Source organism: Coturnix japonica, chromosome Z (assembly GCF_001577835.2).
Source record: "Coturnix japonica isolate 7356 chromosome Z, Coturnix japonica 2.1, whole genome shotgun sequence".
Lineage (NCBI taxonomy): Eukaryota > Metazoa > Chordata > Aves > Galliformes > Phasianidae > Coturnix > Coturnix japonica.
This window is the reverse complement of record NC_029547.1, coordinates 58,580,464-58,605,386: the sequence shown is the minus strand read 5'-3', so window position 1 is coordinate 58,605,386 and position 24,923 is coordinate 58,580,464. Positions and strand designations below refer to the sequence as shown.

The 24,923-nt window shown below is 42.8% G+C and overlaps 1 protein-coding gene across 3 annotated transcripts in view; it reads left to right on the top strand.

The window, feature by feature from the left end:
- Window positions 1-24,923, top strand: part of KIAA1958 (KIAA1958 ortholog) — a 56,208-nt gene that overhangs the window by 24,195 nt on the left and 7,090 nt on the right. For 2 of the 3 annotated variants that reach the window (XM_015849843.2, XM_032441533.1), the window contains exons 2-3: window positions 1,175-2,436; window positions 18,493-20,058. In XM_015849843.2, coding sequence (XP_015705329.1) covers window positions 1,281-2,436; window positions 18,493-19,538 — 2,202 coding nt within the window. In that variant the 5' untranslated portion in view covers window positions 1,175-1,280 and the 3' untranslated portion in view covers window positions 19,539-20,058. The remainder of the gene's footprint in view (window positions 1-1,174; window positions 2,437-18,492; window positions 20,059-24,923) is intronic. The other variant, XM_032441534.1, reaches the window with a different exon arrangement.

The following is a 24,923-nucleotide window of genomic DNA, read 5'->3' as shown; positions in this document are numbered from 1 at the left end:
CAATTATCTGTAAATAATTTTAGCATCTTTAGCTAAGTTATGTTACAATTCCTTGTTCTTCTTTATGTGCTGAGTAAATGGTTAATGTTTAAATGTACTTAATTTTTTCTTTTTTTTTTTTCTCTCTGTTCACTTAATGGAATGCTCTTTGTCACATCTGATTGTCTTTTTTTGTGGTAAATAAATGAGTATCAGAGAAAAAAAAAATACAAGGTCTGCTAGAAAGTCCTTGCACTGAAAATCTGGGAAGCTGAGGGCTTGTGGTGTTTTGTGGGTGAGCCCTTGCCTGGAAAGTACCTGTTGCATGTGGGTGGAAAGCAGTTTCTGGCAGAAAAAGATGAGCATGAGACAGACTTTGTCTTTTATGTTTGACCAGAAATATTACAGGATTCGTGGCCCTGACAACAGATGTCTTTGTGCTGCAAATGTGTAGGTGTTTGTGACAAGTGTTTGTCTTCAGCAGAACTGCAGTTTGGATCTGTGAAGACAGAAGATGTATTAAAAGTAAAAATTTGCAGAGCTCATTAAGACATGTTATAACTTAACCTCTTGCTGGTCTCTTAAGCTTCTGATAAGCCTTTGGACAGATGACAGCACTCAGTACTGCACAGCAAAGGGTGAATTTACTAGCCATTTCTGGATATCAACAAGTAAAGTTTCAGGCCTTAATATCCCTGAGGTTTGCTTATAAAGGAAATGTTTTATAAATTGGAGAAACGTGCAAAAATGATGTAAAATGTTATAAGTTTTCATCAGGTGCAGAGTGGATGTCTGAGCTGCTGCTTAGATTGCCACTTTGATGTTCCAGATAAATTGTATGCTTAAGATTTTATGTAATTTTCATGGCCTGAGTATGAGGTCACGTTCACAAGTTTTCTGTCTGTATTTGCATTTTGTCAGAGATTTAAGCTTCAAATCATATTGCCGTTAATACAGATCTTGGTTGCTTGGGAATCTATTTTTTATGTTGTTTTAGTTGTTTATCGCAGGAATGTTTTTCCCCAAGGTTTTAAAGGTACATTTTTCAAGTGGAATAAAGAAAGGGGCTGCAAAGAAGCAGGTGATGTTTTGTGAAATGTCTTTAGGAGTGCATGAGATGAGGATAAAATGGTGTTAGTAGAGCTTACATATGTCTGACAGCACTGAAAAGAGGGGTTTTGCTCTCTGTTTGCAGGTGAATGACAAGCATGAGCCTGGAGGAGCACAAGTGTGAGTGCTGGGATCCTGTTATCTAAACTGTGTCTCCAACTGACTTATAGCCACTCTACTGATCCTGCACCATGGAGGACTGCCTTCACACCTCCTCAGAAAACCTCTCCAAGCTGGTGAGCTGGGCCCACAGCCATGGGACCATATGCAGCCTCATCCCCAACCTCAAGCACCTGCTGTCTGAAGGGGCCCACGGCAACCTGACCGCCATGTGGGGCTGCAGTGCTGGCCATGCCTACCACTGGCCCCTGGCCGCCACTTGCCGGGCTGGCTCCCAGGAACGTGTCTGCTTCCAGGATAGCCGCAGCTTCAACTCAGACAGTCCCAGCATGTTGGGAGTGCCCTCTGAGGCACAGGCCAGCCCACTTGAGCGTTACCCAGGCCGGCCAGGGAAGGCTAAGTTGGACTGCACCCGCACCCGTGACTCCTGTGACTTCTCCTACTGCAGTGAACCCTCAGAGCTGGGCGAGCCAGTGGAGGAGTACGAAGATGAGGCCACGCTCTTTGACATGGTCTGTGAGTCCTCTGTCACAGATGAGGACAGTGACTTTGAGCCACACCTCCACCGCATGCCCGGCGGCCCTCGGAAGCGGCCACCGGCTGGGCTCCCTGCTGCTGCCCAGGCCCAGCCAGCTGACGAGGGCAGTGGCGAGGTTCTCCTGAAGAAGATCAAGCAGGAGCTGCCCGAGGACTACTACATCGTGGCCAATGCTGAGCTGACGGCTGGTGCTGATGGGCCAGCCCTGGCCCTCACCCAGATGTCCAAGCCCAAAGCACCAGTGCAGGCTGGGCCCTCTGGCCTTGGTCCCACCAGGGCCCTACCCCTGCCTGCTGCTGGCCCCGACCCTGATCCGCAGCACCTCTGTGCCTCCCCACCTGGCCCGCCCCGGCTCCCTGTGCAGAGACCTCCACGAGGTGCCCTGGCTTCTCCAGCTCGTGGGGCAAGCAATGGCCCCCCACCTGCCCTGCAGGCACCAGCCACTAGCTCCAACACCACTGCTGTAGGGAAGGCCATCAGCATCCCTCTGTCAGCCCTGCAGCTGCCTGGGCAGGAGGAGGCCCCAGCCGCAGAAGAGACTCTGCTGCCTGCCCCACAGCCGGCCCCAGGGGGTGGTGAGGCAGCTGTGTCACCCTCAGTGAGCACAGAACCCGAGGTCAGCTCCAGCCAGCAGCAGCCCCCTGCTGCCCCTGCTGCTACACCTGAAGCTGCAGTCCCATCAATGCCAGGTAGGACCCTGGGTGGAAGCAGCATTTGGGGGTCCTGTGGCTCAATGTGAGGCGGGAGACTGGGGATGAAGCCCAGTGTTTTTAACTATTAGTAGAAGTTCTCATATACCTAATGTCTCCCTCTCTTTTTTCCATCTCTTGCTGCTGCTGGAGCAGTGAGAATTGGCCCCAATGGCAGTACTCCTGCTGAATGATTGTCTTGTGCCGGTCTGCAGGACAGCTCAGTGTTGGACACAGGTGATTCTGAGGCAGAGGAGGCCTGCTCCTAAGTGCAGGTGGCTTGGCCCTTCCAGGAAATGTGTGGTGCTGTCCTTGGAGTAGGCAAAAGCCTTGCAAGAATGAACACAGTACCATGGTTTCTACCCAGAGTAGGCTTGGTCCGCATCTTATGTCTTGCTATGAGGACAAAGTGAAGTATCTAGATTTACACCCCTCAAAACCTCGTAACACTGCTTGCATAGACAGCAGCGTCACATCAGCATGCTGCCCAAATTCCAGTTCAGTCAATTACATCCTTAATTCTTGAGTTTCTTGTGTTGTTCTCAAAATGTGTTAAGTGGTTCCTCTCCTCAGTCTGGCATAGTGTTGTAATATGCTGTCACTGGGCAAAAATGTATCTGCATGTTAAGCAGGGTAAAATGATTGATACACAACTGTCACCTCATACGTCTGTCAAGTCTTTAATTTTATAGATCTATCTCCTTTGGCACAGAAGTGCTGGCATAAATCTTTGAGCTGCAGAGAAATGGGTAATGTGGCAAGTGAATTTATTGTGAATTCATTGCACAGCAAATTCTTGCAGCTAAACAGTGAAGGTCTGATTAAAGACTGTCATGTTTATTGTTTGCATACATAATACTGTTAGTTAGATTTTCTTAGCAAACAGGGATACAGAAGTGGTGCACAATGCGTAAAATTTGAGCAGTATTGAACTAGATGAATAATTTTATCTACCCTATATGGAAATGTTTATGTCTAAATAGAAGGACAATGATTAGTACAATTCTTACATAAAAGAAGGTAGGAAATAATTATACAAAAGAGCCTGGAGCTGGTGTTAATTTATCGACTTGGTTGGTGTTTTGACAGCAAAGATACAGTTGCTTTCTTTATTACTCGGTGGCAGATGAATGTTGCAGAGACTTTGAAAAGGCATTTTCATGTCTTGACAGTGAAGTGGCACTGAATGTTTGATGCTGATTTCTGTTGGGCTCAGGTCTCTATCTGAGCACCGTGGAATATACTGAAGTATTCTTGTTAAACTCAAACTCTAGTATGTCGACATTCATCTGTGAATTTTCTGATTGTTTTTGTTCTACTTTTTTAGCAAAAGCTTCAAAAAATATACTTAGGTATGTACATTCTACTTAGTCCTTTCTCTCTTGTGGAAGAAAATTAGGGTATTTATATGCAAGAAAAGATAAATTTCTGAAATTGAGGAGAGCAGGGAATTCCTGCTGTTTCTACTTCCCAGATAGCCTCGTTTATCTTTCTTTTTTGCTAACACTTGGTCTGCTTCTGTCCAAGAGCCAGCAAGAGCAGGGTGGGCCACATCAGTTTCATCTGAAAGGTGAGTAAGAAACACAGGTTGCAGTACATACTACCTTAAAAAAATTGTTGTCATTTGGATGTCTGAAACCAGAAGTAGGAAAAAAAAGCCAAACATTTGGTGAAGGATGTGTAATAAGCCTATGGCTTGGAGGAGGATAGAACTTTCTGTGTATAGAGGCATTTTTTTTTTATCTTTAGCAGTGCAGGACTCAATTTGTAGGCAGAGAGGCTGAGCATTCTGAAGAATGCTCCCCATCCTTCTGAGTGTGGAGGCTCACCTCTGGCTGAGGGTGAAGATGTGCACTGGGTTAACAAGCCACTGCAACAAGATATCTGTAGTCCAGCACTACTCTAACACTGTCAGTACAGGAGGAGCAAAGTGTTCTGTGAGGAGTCATTAAAAAGATGCGCAATCCACAAACTCAGTACAAGCTCAGATCCTTGTGACCATACGATTCATGGACTTGGAGCTGTTAGATGAGGATCAAAATGTTGCATGACTCAGGAGGGAAAAGAATCCCCTCATATCTCATGGGTTGCCAGTAGTAACTAAGTTTGGCTTAAGCTCTGAAATCACCGTTAACGTGGCAAGTAAAAAAAGGTGCCAGCCAGCACATTCCAGGAAAGTGCAAATAAGTGAAAACAAGAAATAAATAATGCCTTTTTTGAGAGGTATATAAAGTGTCAGCCATGTCTACAGAAAGGCCAAATTAATCCCAGCTGTAATCCTTCCAGTGAAACTGTGCCAAGAATGAGTGTAACACGAGGCGAATAATCACATCAAGGAAACTTTACTTAAGCTCTTCCAAGAACACTTGAATAATTGCTGATATATCTCCGTGTTTTAATGTGTACAGAGATTTATGACTTTTGGGTAAAGTGAATGCTAAAGTCTTTCTCCAGGGATGTATACTGCTGAATGTGGTCAAAGGAGCAATTAAATGGTTTCTTGCTCTTTGTGTTGGAGTAAAGACTTTGTAGCCCACTGGTGTCTCTTTAGGTCACATAATTGATTCCTATTACTTCTCTATAAACTCAGCAAAGAAAGAGTGCTGAAACAAATAATTGTAAAAAAGTTGTGCCTTTTTTTTTTTCTTTTTTTCTTTAAGTTGCAAGGCCCTTGTTTATTTAGAATTATAAAATTAGATAATTGTGTTTTAACTCATCAGAAACAAGGAACTGGTGATTTAATTAATCACCTTCTGCATTGCCACTGCTTTTTGATCTTGCAGAATGGATCTGCTAGTCCTCTCCCAAAGGAACCAGGGCAGGTTTGAGAACTGGGCCCACAGGAAGCTAATGAGATTCTACAAGGCCAAGTACAAGGTGCTGCAATCCTGGGTACATGTACAGACTGGGAGAAGTCACTGAGCCCTGCAGAGAAGGACTTGGGAGTTCTGGTGAATAAAAAGCTGGGCATGACCCAGCAGTGTGCACTTGCAATCTAGAAGGCTATCAGTATCCTGAGCTGCATCAACAGGGGATAAGCAGGGAGAAGGAGGGGATTGTCCCTCCCTGCTCTGCCCACATGAGGCACCATCTGCAGTACTGTGTCCAGGTTTGGGGCCCCCAGCATAAGGAAGTTATGGTGCTGTTGGTTCAAATCCAGAGGAGGGTTATTAAGCACCTGTCCTGTGAATAAAGGCTGAAAAGCGTGATTCATTCAGCCTGGAGAAGAGAAGGCTGCAGGGAGACCTTGTTGCAGCCTTCCAGTACTTAAAGGATGTTTATGAACCAGAAGGGAGACTAACTTTTTACATGTTTTGGTAGTGACAGGACAAGGAGGAAGGGTTTTAACTCAGATGAGAGAACACTGTTATAAGATGCTAGGAAGTAATTCAGAGGGTAGTAAGGCACTGGAAGAGATTGACTGGAGAAGCTGTGGATGCCCCATCCCTGAAGGCACTCTAGGCTAGTTTGGATGGGGCCATGGGCAGCCTGGTCTGGTGGGGATCACAGTAATTAATTAATTAATTAATTAATTAATCTGGTGGGGTCCACAGTGTGACAACTGAATTTAAAAAATTAAAAAGTTTTGTACTAATCGTTCTAATGTATGTTTTGTGAGACTGTTCCTGCAAAGAGTTTTTATCATGTTATTAACTCTCGAAGGAGAAACCTGAAATGAATGCTCAGTGAATACTTAGTGAATACTTACTGAAGAGATGGGGATCTCCTTGCTGCCCTAAATATTAAATATTTATGAAACAATGCAACTTTGCACACAAAATAGAGGGGCTGGTGCTTTTCTTAAATGTAGCCTGATATGGAGGAAGGTTGAGGATGGACTTGGGTAGTATACATGGAGTAAAAGATATGTAGATTTGGAAATCCATTCTAACACATGAGAAATTGTAGTTTCCGTGCAGTCTGTGGCAATTCCTTACCTGTAGTTAAAAGGGGTTTGAATCCTCCAGAAGGACCCACTGCAGTCAGACCCTGGAAGTATTTAAGGATTAAACCTGTAAAACATGCAGAGCTTGTCTGCTGGTTGAAAGTATCTCTGGGCTCTGAACGGAAGAATTGCATCTCAGAGATTCGCTGAAATGTAATGTAAATATACTTTTTCAGTTTTAAATGTTATAGCACAAACAGTATTAAGGAGATGTGTCATATTGGGAGAGTAACTGGCAGCTTTGGTAAAAGATTGTGTTTCTAGGGCTTCACTGCTCATTTCAGGCTTGGAAACTTCCTGTCTCTCTTGTCACTCCAACATAAAATGCAGAAAAGCAGAAGATAGGAAGCAGAAGGGAGAAGCAGAAAACAATCCTTTTCATGACACCAGCAGGATTATGCTTTTGCTTCTTAAATAGACTTCTGCTCTGTGCAAAGTTACATGTTTTGTGATACTGATATGTAATGGAAGAAAGTAATTCCAGAGCTGTGTATTTGTGGGCTGCTTCATCAGATTGCCTTCAGAAAACTTGTTGACAAATGTCTCTGTCACTTTCACCATTGTCTGTTTAATTTTGAACCAGTTCTCATGGTATGATTTATGAGTCTCTAAGCAAAAAGAGAGAGGCAGGGTGAAATCAGATTGGGATCTGCAGAGGAGACAGATCACAGCAGCCAGGATAGGCACTGATCCTGGAAAGGCCTCAGGCATGAGTTCTTTTGCACTTTGGATGGGATGCTGGAACAGAAAGGGAACATAGGGCAAGGCTTTTAGGTCAGGGTACATAATGAGACTGTTTTTGCACTTTGAACATTACTTAGTAAGTTTGTCTGCAGATCTCACATATGTCTTCAAGATCTAAGCTTTTAACAGGGGAAGTGAACCATGCAGAAAACTGTCGTCAGCTGTCTCTGTTATGGGAGCAGGCCATTTTTGCATAAGATGTTTAGTAAAATAAGCACACAGTGACTTCCTATTTCTTCAGTTTTCCTCATTTCTAACTGCTACCATATATATACAATATGTAGGGAATTACCAACTTTGATCCTGGAACCGAAATGCAGTTCTGAAGCAGTGATGTTCTAAAAAGCACTGCTATGAGGATGGTGATTGCTGCACCAGGAGTCACCAGCTTCTCATCAGAGCTGTGGAGCTGGCAAGGGTACAGCCTGCAAGGATACTGTAAACTTTAGAAGAAGAAGGCATTGAATGGAAGGATGCATGTGGTCTGAGAAAAGAGCTTGGCCTTAATTTATAGAATAGCTTTCTCCTGTGGCTCAATAGGAAAGAGCAGAGCAGCTCCCTTCAGTGGCAGACTCAGGGCCTCCACAGCTGGCCCCATGTCCCTGGGCAGGGCACAGGGTGCCTGCACTGCTGCCTCATACTCTATGTTATGTGCTTAATTATGCTTTCACCATTAAGTGCACTGGCTACGTCTTACTTCTAACACATTCTTCTTGCTCACATTAACTTCAGTCATTGTCAGTGCACATGTATACACACAGCCAAGTACTGTATGTTTTCCTGTTCTTTATGCTAGGACATAATTAGATTGGTGGTGGCACTGCAATCTGCTCTTGCTTTGCATTAGCTAGATCTTCATTATGAAAGCATGCAGCCATTGATTAATGTTAATCATTTACTTGATAAATTATCACTGGGAGGAAAAAAAAAGTTGACCTTTTTTTTATTGAAAGAAAGAAGAAATTGATTCAGAGATGGTCTGACCCAGGTCACATCACCCCAGCACAAAATCTGGACACTCTTCATTGCTGAATTATTACACGCAGGACATAACAGTACCCAAAGATACTGCCTGTGAAAGATTAGGATACTCATCTGGTATCTGAGTAACTTGCTTTACTTTGATCTTTCTGTGCTAGTTCATGATCAAATATCCATATATGCATGTATATACTACACATCCATAACTACATTCCTTAAGTTATACTCCAGGTTGTACTCTTTCTTGAATTAGTGTGTCATTTTTGTATGAAATCATTGAGTATCAGGGGAACTTTTTGTTCCTACAAATTACTTATATGGAAATAACAGTACAATTCAGACAGGAAAAGTTTGACATTGTAATTACAGAAGGGAACTAACAACAGTATTCTGAGCAGCAAAGAGGTGTGTATGTGTGCATACACTGTGTGTGTGCACGTGTCTAGAAATAATTTGAAAGCCTTCAATTTGTTTAAACAGACTTTCTTCAAATACAGCTGCAAAATGTGACTACATGTCTCTTCCATTAAAGTCTGACAAAGTAAGTTTAAACACGTATTTGGGGACAGACACAAACAAGCCATGCCAGGAGCAGCAGACTGATGGCGCCTGCATGTTCCTTATCTCTGCGTCTCTGCTCTCTGCAAAATGCCCAGCTGTTCTCACTGCTGTGTCTCCAGGGCAGATGTGTGCCTGCTTTGGCCATCCAGGGTGAGGGAGCTGCTGCTGCTCGGCTGCCTCTGATACCCGAGGTCTGTGGTCTTTCTCTCAGTTGGGATGCATTCACCCCTCTGCCCTTGCCCAGCTGCTCAGTCTCCTACAGCCTTGTAGGAACTTCAGGTCTTTGAACTTCCACCCCTTCCATTCATGACTAGCATTGTGTTTGCAGAGGTTAAAGCAAAGTTCAATTTTGTTAGTTTTTGTGGAGTGTGAGGAAGAGAGGACTGTCCACACTGAGACAAGGCAGCAAAGCAGGCTAAGAACTTGACCATAGGAATTTTTTTGCTTTAAGTGTTGCACTTAATCCTTTCTAGAGAACTGTATGCAGAAATGGTCCTTTAATTCTGCTCTCCGACCCTCTGGAGACAAATACATGCATTAAAAGTGTGTTCTGAAACTAGTTAGATGAGGCTGTAAATTGTGATCTCTTTGTAACATTCATGCCCTTTGCAGCTTGCTTTTCTCTTCATGCAGAATGTAGTATTGGAAGGCGAAAACAGATTGTGTGGTTGGGATCGATCACCGATCAGAATATCAGAAACAAAGCTGCAAGCTCTCTAATGGGGCAGTCTCAGCACTTAACTAAACATAAGATAGTTTTGGGAGTAAAGGTCCTTCAATACAGTTTTCTAGGGTACACGTGCTGTGTTCCCTGCTACTAAAAGTCAGTGGTGCTGGCTCCCTGCATATGTTTCCTGCTACACCTGCAGCAGATAGTTCAACCAGAACAGGAAAGTATACCTTTTGATTCACTACCAATGGCACTTTAATAAAATAGAAGGGGAAATGTCTGCAGTCTCTAATAAGCAATACATCAAATAAGCACTGTCAGCCTGTGCAGAGGCTCCGCAGCATGATTTATTACATTAATTACAGTCATGTGGGCCTCATGCTCTTAAGTCTGAAACTGCTGTCACATTCTAAACTTGATTTAAGCATACATTTTGGCCAAGACTAAAATACAGTCTATTATGATTAATGTAATAAAATATTTATTACATACTCTCTTTGTTTCACTGCTCGTTGTCCCAGTTAGCCTGCCTCATTCCAAAACCATGATATATAGTCAGATTTCAGACGATGAGGATCCTCATCTGTTTTTCATCTCTTCCTTCACTGTTGTTCCTTTTTTTTTTTACATCTCTTTGTTCTGATTCTCCCTTCTCTCCCCTTCATCTTCATTTCCCACCCATAATTCCCAACTCTGCATCTCACTGCTGTCTGGAGTGAATCAAAAACAGCCACACTTAATAGCCTTAGCCGTTCCCTTCGAGACCTCTTGCAGTGGTTTCTCAATTATACTTATTAAGGTTAGATCTGAAGTGCAGTGATATTTTGAACTATTGGTAGGCTGTAGCTGAGAATTTGCTGCAGTGAGGTAGGATTGTGTGCAAAGAGAGCAGCCTGTAAAGGGAAACGTGGTGGTGTCCTGTTTCCCATTCTTCTTTCACAGGGCTTGCAAGTGTGGAAAGGACCCAGGGTGTGAGACTGTGTTGTTTGGCAGGTTTGGTCCATAGGAATACACATGCTGAGAGGAAGAGTCTTCAGCAACAGTTACTACACTCGGTGTAAGCATGTTGTCCTTTTGGTTGCACAAGCGGACAATAGCCTTAATGTTCCTTCCTCATGCTGCTTTTCATGCAGACACAAGTCTTAGACAAAAGGTGTGTCCCCAAAGGTCTCCTGATATAATTAGCATTTTCATGCCATTGTGCAGGATCTTTAATGAATAGAAACAGCTCAGCATAGAGATTGTTGCGGCACAAAGTTCCATGGGCCCAAATTTCCCAAACCACCGTGTACATTGGCACCTGTGGTTTTGTACAAGCCAGCCCACTCTTTAGATTACTGGATGGGTAATTAATGTTTACAAGGTCCATTTATAGATGTAACTCCAGCATTCTCTGTATAAGCATAATAAGGGTGGAAACAGTAAGGGAAATTGGATCTCTCTGTCTCTGTTTAAAAATGGTCTTTTCAACTTGAGAATTCGTATTTTTCCCCTAATCCTTCGCTGGTTTTCAAATAATAAATGTCATCCAACAAAGGAGGTTCTTTTCACATCCTTTCAATTTTTTTCCTTTTTCCTCATTTTGAGTTTTTCTTCTTGTGTTTTCTTCTCATAGCAGCTTTTTAATCTAGTCATCTTACATGCATGAATGTTGTTCAGTCTTGCTTCTCTACTGCCATCTAAACAAATAATGACTGGCCAATGTCTACATGTCTGTATAAGTACATGCTTGCACACAGGAGCTACAACGCATTAAGCACTCACTGTATGCTTTGCTGAACTGGGATGCTTTCTGTACTACTGCCAAGCAGGCCAATTGTACTTGGAAAATAAATGCTTCACTTCTGCAGTGCCACATCCAGCTTTCAGTTCTCTATTTAGACAATTGCTGACATGCCTCTTTAGTTCCTTCTGCTACGGATTGTGTAGTACACAAAATGCTTTGAAAGAGCAACTTTACTCTGTGTTGCTGACAAGTCCTGGGTAAAAAGGAAGAATATTTTCTAATGTTCGGTGTCTAATTTGAAGAAAACACAGGGCCTCACTGCCTTCTGAGTGAAGAATTTCCTCCTAGTAACTGATCAAAATTTGTCCTCTTTTAGTCTGAAATCATTACCACTTATCACTTCACACCCTGACAAAGAGTCTCTTCTCATCCTTCCTGTGGACTCTCTTGAAGGCTGCTGTAAGGTCTCCCTGGTACTTCCTCCAGACTGAACAAGCCCAGCACTCTCAGCATGTCTTTATAAGAGCAGTGCTGCAGCTCTCTGGTCATCTTCCACATTGTTTATGTGCTGAGATCCCCAGGCTTGAACATACTACTCCAGATGGGGCTTCTTGAGAGCAGAGCAGAAGGGGGCAATCCCCTCCTGAGCCCCAGCTCCCTCAGCCTGTCCTCCACATCTGTGAAGAGTTGTATCCCTGAATCTCAGTTAAATATCCTAGGGTCCAAAGAATTTGTTCTTAAAAATCATCTGAAAAATGAGAATAAGAGAATGATGAGGCAGGACAGGTGAACCTTTATCTGTTTCTGGGCTTGGTTGAAACTCAGATTACTGATTTGGAACAGGGCAGCTAATGTGGCAGACTCCATTCCAGCTCTGAGCTCCAAGTACCTTTCACTTAAAAAAATTCAGGAATGGTAAATGCACTTTCTGTGCATTTTTGGGCTGTTTCAAGATCAGAAGATGTTACATTACAGTCAGATGGAACAGCAGTGGCTTCATATGAGTTGAAAGTCCCCAGAGCTCTCCTGATTTGCAGTGTTCATTAGTCATTGCTAGTACCTGCTGCATAGAAGATAGATCTTGTCAGTCATAGGTGAACATAAATTCTTAATCCCTTGTCATGGCTCCAGGTTTTCTGGTGTCTGAGGATGATATAATAGCCTCATTAATATTGATGGAAATTTTATTGTTGAGTTTGCGCCTTTCATCTTTTTTGGCTGTTGTGGCAAGAAAGTAGTGAAAATGTGTGCAAACTAAAAAAAAACCACTCCAGCACCTGAGTGAGCATTAATCTATCAGACCATTCTGCATCTTGCAGAAAATGTACAGATGGGTAATGGTTGTTCTTGTGACTCTTGCTTCGTGGATATGCGGACTTATAAATATTCTCATGCTCATTTGCTTGGAATCTGTGTTCCCTTTTCTTGTAGGGTCCTTAATTTAGAATCGTAAAATATTTCACTGACAGTTGTGCTGGAAGAAGTTAACAGAATAGAAGCATAATTTGTTTGGTCCAGAAAATGTAACACCTCTTATAAGTGGATTTCAATTAAGAAATTTCTGCCTTACTAGAAGTTTTACATACTAAATGAAAGCACTTGCTGAATGTGTTAACGTGTATGGGGTTTGTCTTAATGTAGTGGAAACTGGGAACTGTAACTGTTAAACAGAATTTAGTAGCGAAGTCAGATTGGTGGGGCAGAAATAGAAGAAAAAGTGCAGGAACACTTTCTTCTGCTTCTGTAATCTGCAGCTAACAAGTTAATCCTTTGATCCTGCGGAGCTCAGAAGCTGTTAGATGTCAAGCCTGATGAAAGTCTCCAGGCAGTCACAGGATTTCCCTTCCTCTTTTGACTGACTCACCAAGCCTAAGCCTAAATAGGTATGATGTATTATGGCACAGAAAGTGCGCTTTAGTTGGCCTCAGGACTTTCTAAAAAGCAAGTTATTGTTTGGTATTAAATAATTACATTAAAACATGTATTTTTTACCAAAGCCTTTGACTACTCCCTGTGTATAGGAGTTGCCTTGACAATTCTAGTCTGGAACAGGTACTAAAAACACTAGAAATATCATTCCCCAAGTGCATAACTCTCCCTGTCTCTCTGTCTCAGCATGATTCTGGGAGTACTCAGGGACACCTGTAATGGGGTGGTCTCCTACTTTTTCTATCCTCAGTGGTGATACAGGAGTAAAACCTTCAGTTATTTATTCCTGTGATATAATGAAAGACAGCAGCTCATTTTCTAAATTTTATTTGCAGTAGGATGGCAGATACATCATCACTGACCTTGGCTGGTGCTGGCTGTTATTAAACAGGTTCATGTTGTGGTAGGACTTTGGTCACTACGAGCAGGTGAGCTGTAGCACTGCTTGTAGGAGTACACACTTGTTGTTGGCAAGTTCGTGAGTCTTTACCTCTCCATGACTTGGTGTGACTCAGTGCACAATGGGGCTACAGCTGCCCGCTGTTGTTATTGACACCATGTGCCTGCTGATACACTCTTGAAATAGGAAAGACAGGTAGGAGCAGGCTCTAGTTCACATGAATCATTTCAGTTGGCTGTTTATAGCCATGTACTGTGGATTAGGTACTAGTACATTTCAGTAGTTGCAGAGTGGAGACAGAAGCTACCCTGCAAAGTGCTTGGGGAGAGAGCACTTAGCTCCAGCACAGAGATATATGGCATCCTGTGTGTGCTATGCTTTTTCACTTGAATAAAAGCATTGTGGTTGAATTGGGCCTTCCCCAGAAAGATATTTCTAGTCAGAGCACAAATCAAGTAGAGGAGATGCTGGCTAGTAGTGTGATTGCCATCCAAAAAAACCTTTTTTTACTGGAGATCTTGTTGACATCCTTATGCAGAATTTGAAGCTGTGTGCAGCAATATCTCAGGTTTACAACTCCCATTAATGCTACAAATCCTCACTGAATGTTAACAAGAGGCAGCATTCTGATGTGAATGACAAAAGCAAGTGCCTTTCCCCCACTGTAGATAATGACAGAGGAGGTCATGTTCTGGTGAGTCTGAGTTTGTCTAAGTGTGTGAGCTGAAATAAAAACAACCCCACGTTTGATAACTCAGCTGATAATGTTAAGACTTGTCTGTACTAAGATCAGATTATGAAAGATCAGACCACAGCTGTTGCTGTGTGGGAAGGATCATCTCATGGTTGTGGGCTAGCCATGAGACACTCAGCTCCCACTGGATCATCTGTGTAGTCTCTGCCAAGTCACTTTATCTCTTTGGCTACTTTTAAATTGAACACTTAAATTACTCAAGCAGTCTTTCTAACTCTCAGCTGGGAGGTGGCCCCCAACCCAACAATATGGTGAGATTTACTGCCTTTTTCTGACATTCTGGTTTTCCTGGAAATGAAACACTGATCTGGAGTGAGACAGAAATTAAAGATGTGTAGATCAAATGTTTTGTATACTGTGCAACTGTGGGCAGGACCTCATAAGATGCATCTCCAAGTCAGCTTGTTTTGTAGGTTTTTGCTCCTGGTCTGCATAATGGGGAACAGCACTACGAGCTCCTAAAGTTGTGCTGCTGCAAGGAAAAATCATTCAATTAATCTTTGTTTGGTAGTTTGTTGAGAACAATAAATTTTGGTTCATTGGTTCTGTCTCACTAGCCAAAACAGATTAGATCATAATATGAGAGCAGTGTTTTCCCTAGACCCTAATGACATGCATGTAGCTAAGAACACAAGAAGACTGAAAGCATATGTGATATCTCCCCATTGTCCCATCCTCCAGCAGTTTACAGCTCGAGCACCTTTCCAATTTGGAAACACAATCTTGTGTTGAGGAGCATTCTGTAATAGCCTTCTGCACTGTTACCCAGTATTTGAACCCCTTTTAGTCTTGAATTCTTAATGAATGAATTGCATTATATTTAAACTCTTTACCAGCCAATATAGATTTGTAAGGAACAAAATGACATTATAGCAACATAATCTTCCTCTCACATGCTAGCAAGGCCATGTGGCTAGAGCAGAAACAATGCCAAATATCCACACTGTAGAGGGTGTTGGTTCTCTTTCACAGTATTTCCCATGGGAAATCTGAGGTGTGTAGAGTAGAAGGGCTTATTGTAAATATTTTTAAAGAGCCATTAGCAGACTGCACTCCAGTCATATTTTTTGTCGTATCTCATTGTCCAGCCACAGGTTGTGTGGAAAAGATGCAAAATAGGCCTGATCTCAGGCCACAGTTTGATTAGTGTTCCAAGTGGCACAACTGTTTTGGGTTTGACTGGGATGGAGATAACACTCTCACAGGAGCCCATAGAGTGCTGCAGTTTGGATCTGTGGCTACTACAGTGCCAATAACAGACCAGTGTTTTGGCTGTTGCTGAGCAGAATTGCACAGCATTAAGGCTTTCTCTTTTTCCCACTCTGTGTCGCAGCCAACTAGGCTGAGTTTGGCAAGAGGGTGTGAGGGGGCTGACCCCAACTGACCAAAGCAATGTTCCATGCCATACTATATCACACTTAGCAATAAACATTGGAGAGGGTTTTTTTTCTGTGGCAAGTAGGCATTGCTTTGGAATCTGGCTGAACATTATGAGAGGTGGTGAGTGATTGCCTTTGCATCACGTGTTGGATTGCTTCTTTTCTCTTTCCTTTACTCACTCAGTTTTGTCTCAGCTCTGACATTTTCTTGTTTTCACTCTTTTCTGCCCTGCTGAGTGTGGGCAGAGAGCAACTGACTGTTGTGGTGATTGCTGGCCATGGTCAATCACCACAATAATAGAGAATGAAATAATGAAATTAGCAACAATCACAGTTTGGTGACAGTAGTACAAGGGTGTTTGGATACAATTTAAGTCTCTGTGGTGGCTGGATTGTGTGGCTTGGGGATAGATTGTCTTTCAGCACAATGACTTCTCCTTGGTTAAATAAGGAATTAGGAATTTGATGACATGAAGAGTTATGTCTCCTTCCTAAGCTGTTCTGGGCTATAAACACTGTATTAGTTAAGTAAGGCTCATCTAACTGATCTGCTTTTGCTGTAGATAAAAAGCATGTGCAGATCGTGGCTGTGACTCACTTGACATCTGTTAACTTTGGTTGTCTCAGACTCACTGGGTCTCGCTGTCTCACTGCATTAGTCCCATGCTATGAAATATCTATGATATTTGACCACTCCCATAGAAAGAGAATAATTCACTACAACTCCAGGCTAGATTCCCAGTCAAAACTGGCATAGATCTCCTGATTTGGCTGGTAGATAACCTGGCCCATTTAATTTAACATTTCCCTCCTGCCTTGATGAAACACATCAGAGCACTGCAGGAATGCAGTGTTTTAGGGGCACTGTTTTGCTCATACAACTTCAGGGGATCTTTACTGAGCATGGGTTTTATAACTGCTAGCTGCAGTTACAATTTCCTTTGCAGTTTAAGGAAAGATGCCAAAACGTAAATGACTGAGTGTCACTGCTGTGTTGTGACAGGGCATTCTGTAAGAAATAGTGATTGATGGCATGTATAAAACCAAACCATTGTATGTGCTTTTTATATTGCAACAGTACTTAAAATGTGGGCTGTCAATCAAAGAACAGATTACTTACGCAGTGCTGTAATAAGTGGTGGTGGGTGCAGTGAACAAGGTATCAGGGTAAATGTTTTGTTTCTGCACTTCAAACAGCATTAGCTCTTTATTTCCAGCCTGCAGCTACCCGCACTAAAAGGATCTGTGCTATACATTGCTTGAAGCATGAGACTTCACTAAGGGCTGCTTGTAGCTCTTTGATGCTGACATGACAATTAAAGCCAGTTTTTGAAACAGACTGGTTACATTTTCTCCCTGAGCGCAGTTAAAGCGAATCTTGGTGCCCCGTGGCAACATTTTACATGGTTGCAGAAACCTCCAAAGGCCTCAGCTGCAGATCTCCAGCTCTCTGTGCTTTGCCAAGGGACTGAGGACCCTGCACAGCAGGTTTCACTGAGTGCTGTGGGTGCAGTGGGTGCCTATATGTGAAGACAGAGAACAAGGGTTCCAAGCCACTCTCAGTGCCCGTCTGTATGGAGGTGAGGAGAGAAATGCTCTTCAGACCTTGATGCTGTTGCTTTAGATGAGTGGAAAGGGAAGCTACCCAGCTACATTCCAGTCTGAATTTTGCCAGGTCCCATATGACTTTGAGATATGTATACAGGGTGGGAGATAACAGGTAAATTCCCTATTGCTGTAAATGTGGTGGAGAAGAGACAACAAAGCGTATGTGATTTTTGCAATTAGACAGACAGAGCAAAAGAGAACTTTCCGTTTTCCCTCTTCTTGATAACTGAGAGAAAAGGAATGTTCCATTTACAAGTGCAGAAAATAGTCAAATCATTGGAATTTTCCTTCTTTACACATACTGCTCATCATTTTCTAAAACCATTAAGGCTTATCTTATCCATAATGACAGTTCTGCCTGTGTGCTTACAAATTGCATCCTTGTAAAGACAGCTTCCACATGCCAAGAAAACAGTCCTTAAGTACATTCTTCACTTCCATGTAAAAAGCTTTTCCCTTTATGCTGATGACCAGCCTGAAAATTGTTTGTCATTAAGAACCATCTTTTGAGTCGCATCTGGAAGCTGTGGTTTGATATGTCACTGATTGCAATGACCTTTGAATATAGTTTTATGGAACAATATAAAGTTGTTTCCTGAATTTGATTTTTTTTTTTTCCTGCAAAATGAGAAAAAATACTCAGGATTGTGCTTCTTCTGTCAGAGTATGGCTTGATTATATAGAGGAACTGTATAATCGTGTTAAGTGCTGACAGTTTTATTTGATATTTTCTAATGTAAAGTATTGCATTAGCTTTTATTCTTGTATGTTTGTAAATTACACATCACTGGGTTGTACCTGCTAACTCCTTTCTTAGGATGTGCTGCATTATTTTGTAGTGTGCATTTCTATCTATATTTATTGGCTCCTTAGAAAAGTGTCTAATTAAAGGTAATTATAATATCACAAATTTAAGGCTTTGGTGATTCTTCATAGAAAAATATGTCAGAATGAGTACAGCCCCTTGTTTCACAAATGAGTCAGTTCGCAATGGGCTCATTACTCAGATGGGGCTCAGCATGTGGCACCAGAGTCTGCTGAAACACCTTGCATTTGTTCTGGAAAGCAGTTTGCCTCTAATTAAACTACTTTCCACTGATCTCTGTGCACAAAGTTGTGTCCCAGTGCCGTAAGGAGTTCACTTTGTGCCGCATTCTAGCTACGTCATTTGTAGAACTGAAGTTGATTTTTCAGTTTTGTGGCAAGTATGTAATGATGGTTTCAAGTGTTCTCTGTGAAATTCATTCTCATTTCTGTTTGTTCATGCTTTTAAAGGCAATTTTCTTTGGGAAAAACCTTTCACACAAGCTCACTGCTCTTTCTGCTTTGTTTTGTCCTTTTCCTTCTCCCTCTTCCAGACCAGGATGAGAGAGCAGCAGAGCTCAGCAGGGAGCAGAACGAGAAGACCATTCGCAGCACACAGACAGCTCTCCGCAATTTCCGGGAGTTCCTCATCTCCAAGTATCCCTCTGAGACCCGGGAGATCTACGTTATCCCCTGCAAAGAGCTCGATGCCTACCTTGCTTCATTCTTTGTGGATGCCAGGCAGAAGGATGGGTCTGAATATGAGCCAAACAGTCTGGCTAACTATCAGTGTGGGCTGGAGCGTTATCTGAAGGAGCACAGGTACGGATACAGTATTACCAGGGATAAGGAGTTCAAGAGGTCCCAAGAAGCCCTAAAACAAAAGCAGATAGAGCTGAGGTGTAAAGGTAAAGGAAACAAGCCACACAAGTCCATGAAGCTCACCTTTGCTGATGAGCTTATCTTGCGCAAAAGAGGCTTGTTGAGCCGGTACAATCCCGAAGGGCTCTTGAACCTTGTCTGGCTAAACAACACTAAGGCATTTGGACACTGCACAGGTTTTCATGGGTCCACCCTCAAATGGGGAGACATCCGACTGCGGGTGACAGAGACTGGGTTGGAGTACCTGGAGTGGATGGGACCGGACAATGGAGATATCAGTGCCAAGAGCAAGAGAGGTGGGACAGACTCTCGGGTGTATGCCACCCAGCACTCCCCACAGACCTGTCCTGTGCAAGACTACAAGGAGTATGCCCAGAGGCGGCCTCCGGCCATGCGCTATGAGGATGCACCTTTTTACCTGTCAATCAAACCTGTCGTCAACCTGGCCGCCCTTCACTGGTACAATTGCCAAGCTCTGGGGAAAAATAAGCTTGCCAAGATGGTAAAGACAATGTGTGAGAAGGGCAACATCCCTGGTAGGAAGACCAACTTCAGTGTCTACCAGAGCTGTAGCACATTGTCAGAAGCTCAGAGCAACCAGCTTGTGCTGATCTGCAATAACTTGAGCCAGCAGGCTGCCCAGTCCATGGCAAGCCATACCAATACTGGCAACTTCATAGTGTCAGCATCCTATGACTCTTCCTCTGACACAGCTTGAAAGAGGGGTATAACCTGGACAGATTTTTCTCTTCTGTTTTGTTGCAAGTGTTGAGTTTGTGCCCAGTAATACACATCAACTGTGATTGTACACTACTCTCCCACAGCCCTCTTTCCAGTGTTAATTCACTTTATAAAAATATATAAATCTATAATATATTTTTCTTTTTACAGATAAGTCAATAGAGATAGTTTAGTAATACTAACATAGTATTTATAGTGTTAATACAAAAATGAAAGTTGCATATGGGTTATAATATAATTGTAGATTTTAAAAGGACAAAAATGGTTCTCAGGCAACACAAGATAGACTGGAAATACCCTTTTTAACATGCACACATCAGTGACTGTAATTCCCCAGTGAGGCTTACGTAGCAATTCTGTTTTAAAGCATTTTTTTTTCACTTCTTATTTTAACATGGCCTCCTAGAGTGGAGGAGGCAAACCTACCACTGGCTGCTGCTTCTTACCTGCTGGCTTGTTCTTGATCAGAAATACAAGGAGATAAGAGATGCATCAATGTAAGTCTGTGAAACCATTTACAAGAAGTTTTTTTGTTTGTTTGGTTGGTTGGGTTGGGGGGGAGAGGGGGGCGTTGTTTTTTGTTGCAGTTTGTTTGTTTGTTTACTGAGGAGTATTTATGCCAGAGGGAAAAGGAAATCCTGAAGTCAGCAAAAGACTTTTTTTAACTTTTTTGTTGATTTTCTGTGATCAAAGCATCACTGATCTTTAGACTAAAAAGTATTGTTTTCAACAGTAAGCAAGGGTATGTTGGCAAAATCAGTGGTATACACAGTTTTAACTGTTTAAGCACCGGTCATTGGTGTTTTGTCACCGTGTGTACTTAATATAAAATCTACTGACTTTGATCCACTCTTTCAGTATTCTTGGGGATGTAGGTGTGCAGAAAAATCCATTATCTTATCCCAGACCATCCAGATAAAATGCATCAAATCTGTCCTAAGCCATTATTTGAAATACGCAAAAAAGCAAACAAACAAACAAACAAAAACCATAGGGAGCACAAAGATAGTTTTTTATTTTCTACAGAAGATTAAAAAGATGAGTAGTTTTAAGCACTGGAAAACAAATCAAAATCACCTACGTGTAATCTGTTTTCATTGCAGACAATGGAAATCATGTGAGTGATTTTTAAGGCAGAATTTGGTCCTCTAAAGACTTGAAATAATGAATACTATTGTTCCAAGATTTGACTTTGTAGCATAATTGTTCTATGTGTATGGGGAAAACACTAACAGATTCAGTGTGTCAATGAACCATTACAATCCTTGACTTTTAAAATGATGTATGGTACCTCTCCAGTAATTCAGCTTAGCTTATTCAGCGTTACAGATGGAAATGTTCCACTAGCATACCAGAGGGACTTGGTAAGTCTATAGACAAGTCCCCTGACATGGTATGGTGTCCTCCAAAGTCCATGAAAGACTCAGCCTCAGCTCATGTCCCATCAAACTGTTACAAAAGACTTTTCACTCTTGTGTTTCTTTGAATTTCTTTGCTATTGTTTCTTTACATTCCTTCCTTCTTTTTATGTTGTTTAAATATGCAGCTGGGCAACAACTTCAGTCCTCACTAATTTAAAAAAAAAAAAAGTGAAACAAAAGTAGCAGAAAGAAATAATTGCATCCCACCTGGTGCCATTTAAAACTTGTTTTCATTGTTGCTGCAATGAGGTGTGTATTCCTGTGAATGAAGGAGGTGGCAGAACGCCCACATCTCACTTAATCCTGGAGGTCTGTTTCGGACAGCGGGTGGATGCCCCATAGAAGGTTTGGGAGCAGAGATTTCCTCTTTAATAAACATCTGCCCTCCCAGGAAGCTTTGTGCAGGCAATACAGGCTGAATGATGGCTCTGTGCTCTGCACAGCAGAGCTAATACAAAGCCTTGGTTCTCTGTGTGCTGGCTGCTCCGGGGTCTGGCACATCACGGCAGGGTAATCATGTCTGCAACCCCTGAGATTGCTCTCTTAGGGCTGCAAGGTAAGCATTGCTGTGGCAGGCACTCAGATTGCAAAGCTGTGCTTCTGTGGCTTAGTTCTTCTAGTGAAGATGAAGGAGAGGGAAATACAGACATCTGCTGCTTTGCTTCCAGATGAGGTCAGCCAGGTTGATTGGTTTGAGTGCAACCTTGTCTTTTCGTGGCAATGCTTTACATGTGATACAAATAATATAATTATTTAAAATAATAAGCAGAAATAATTTTGTAAGGCTGATGTTGCTCTCTGTAACATTTCATTGCTGTTTGCTGCTGAGTACTCAAGTCACTGGTCTCTGTATGCAGTGAGTGCTGGGGTATCATGCTAGAGAACTCATTCATGATGTTCTGTAGAGCTCCACAAGGAAGCTGCTAGGAAGAGTTTTGCTCTCGGTTTCCCCCTGTGCTCACCTCTTAACTATTGCAGGACCTGACCCATCTTCCCTTCCTCTACCAAAGCAGAAAGCCAGGTACCTGCTGGCCTTTGTGGAGCAGCACATCACAGCAGCACATCTCTCCTCCTCTACACACCCACCCCTCTTCGCTGGGAAGATTGATTTGCCTTGAGGTTGTACAGAAAATTAACTATTCCATTAAGTGGCTGTCTGCTGTCTCTTCTCAAACCCCACAAAACATGAAAACAAACAACCAGATTGTTCTGTTGCTATCAGTATGAGGGCTTGGTGGTAATACACAGTTTCTCTGGTTAGGGCTTATTGCTTCACAGTGGGCTGTTTTGTGTGGACTAATAACTGGTAATCCCACACATTTTCTTGTCAGGAGGCAGATCACTGGCTGCAGATGTGCAGTGCTTCATGTGATCTATAATATTCTGATTCACATCTACACTGTAATTCATCCCCAGCACAGATCTTGACCTTGACTCCAACTCCCCATACTGTCCACATACAGAGTTGCTTTCTTCAGTTTTAGGATGGTTTGTGCCTTGCTGTGCCAAGGCAATGTCTCTGATAATGTTGCATGTCAGCAACTTTTGTGTGTCTGGTTAGGCAGTAAGGTGTGGATTATGTGTTCTCATTGCAGCATTAAAGGGCTGTGTTTTCTCTGCTTTGTGACATCTGCAGTAACTCCAGCCCACGGTGATGCTGATGGCAGATTGCCTGGCAAATTCTGATTGGGCATCCCCAAATAGACTACTTGTAGAAGCACTTAAACACATATGGCCAAAATATGATACCAAAGTAGTATCATATCCCAAAAATAGGTATGTTATCTTTGAATGGCATTTAGCACCACATATTACCCAGTCTTCATTTGTGGACAGTTGCAGGGAATTGCTTGATGACAGCCTAATTAATTATGATCTGTATTAAGCCCTTGGGAGCGTCATTAACCCACTGGGAGGGAGACTTCTGAGTTAAAACACTGTCATGGTTCTGTTTCTGCTTGGCAGAAGTGTAGTGTCCCTGCTGCTATGTTGCTGCTGACAGATGACAACCCATTTGCTTGCTGTTGTCTCCCAGTGCTTTGAAGGTGTCAGAACCTGCTCACCAGTAAGTCTCGTGCTTATCATCATGGTGTGATAAAAGCCATAGGGAGATAGCCAGTAAAAAGCCATAGGGGGATACACAGGGAGTAGTGCTGCACTCTTACAATCATAGAGTCATAGAATAGCTTGGGTTGGAAGAAGACTCAAGGATAATCTAGTCCAGTGCTCTTTCTGTGAGCAGGGTTGCTGACTGCTAGATCAGGCTGCCCCAGTTCTCAGCCAACCTGGCCACCCACAGTTTCTCTGGGCAACTGTGCCAGCGCCTTACCACCTTTTGAGTAAAGAATTTCCTCCTAATATCTGATCTGCAAGCCTCTGTCTCTGCCTAAGGCCTGGTGTGTTCTACCATAACTCTTGATACCCACTGCTTCTTATCATGAAATCAAGAGGCCAGCTCTCAAAACACTATTCGTCTCCTATGCAGCATAGCCCATGAGGTGATGGCTGGGTGGGTCACTTGCAGAGATGCCCTGCAGGCAGACGACAGTGCTTCTTTCTCCTTCTCTCTTTCATAGAATCACAGAATCACAGAATTGTAGGGGCTGGAGGAGACCACCCGAGATCATTGAGTCCAACCCGCTGCCAAAGCAGGTTCCCTACACCAGGTCACACATGTAGGTGTCCAGGCAGGTCTTGAATATCTCCATAGAAGGAGACTCCACAACCCCCCTGGGCAGCCTGTTCCAGTGCTCTGTCACCCTCACCATAAAGAAGTTCTTGCACACATTCATGCAGAACTTCCTATGCTCCAGTTTCTGGCTGTTTCCTCTTGTCCTGTCTCCACACACTGCTGAAAAGAGCCTGGCCTCACCACTTTGCCCCCCACACCTCAGATATATATAGACCTGGATCAGGTCCCCTCTCAGGCTTCTTTTCTCAAGGCTAAACAGACCCAGTTCACTCAGCCTTTCTTCACAGGGGAGATACTCCAGGCCCTTCACCATCTTTGTCGTCCTCCGCTGGACTCTTTCCAAGAGATCCCTGTCTTTTTTGTACTGGGAAGCCCAGAACTGGACATGGCACTCCAGATGAGGCCTGACCAGAGCAGAGTAGAGGGAGTGGGTCACCTTTTCTCCTTCTCTGAGGCCCAACTTCTTCAGCTCACTAGCCCAGCAGAAAACATAGCTCAAAGCGAGGGAAATCAAGATAGTTCTCTGCCAGATTACTGACTTGATTCTGCTCAAAAACTGATGTGCAGCTCCAGTGGGAGAGGCAGAGGAGGATGTTCCCTGTCAGAAGACTGCAGTCACTGCAGCTTTGGAAACCCATCACAGGGATAATGCAGTGGGAGCACCTTCTATGTAGTTTACAGCTATGTTGTTTGCCTTCTGAACCATTACTTGTGCATGTATTTGTGGCGCTGTGGGCTTGCACAAGGTGCTTCTATTCATGACAGTAGCTGAAACTGAAATTCTTGATATCTGGGTTTTGAAAACTGCCTGTTTAATTTTAAAATACAAATGTATGCAACATAATGTGTTTTTAAGTACAGGAGAATGAAATACTATTTTGAACTACCTTGTAGACTAAATTATGAAGCATATCTAAAACAACAGCACATACCTTATTCATTTACACAGTGCAATAATTTATGATAGCATCCGTGCCATTGGAATATAGGACAATCTAACAATGGAAGTAGTGTCCCTGATGCATGTTCTCCTTTGTGAAGAATATCAGTGCTTTTAAGCTATTTTGTACTTTTATTTTTAGAAGCTGCTCATCACAAGTATTCAGTCTACAGTGTGGTTGCCCACTTATTTCTCTTAGAAGGGAGTGTAGATATGAGATTTGAGCAGCAAGTTAAATTGCTGCTTGCCCCTTCCTTGTCTGTTTGTGATTATCTTCCACCACAGGTTATGCAAGTGCTCTGTGATGTG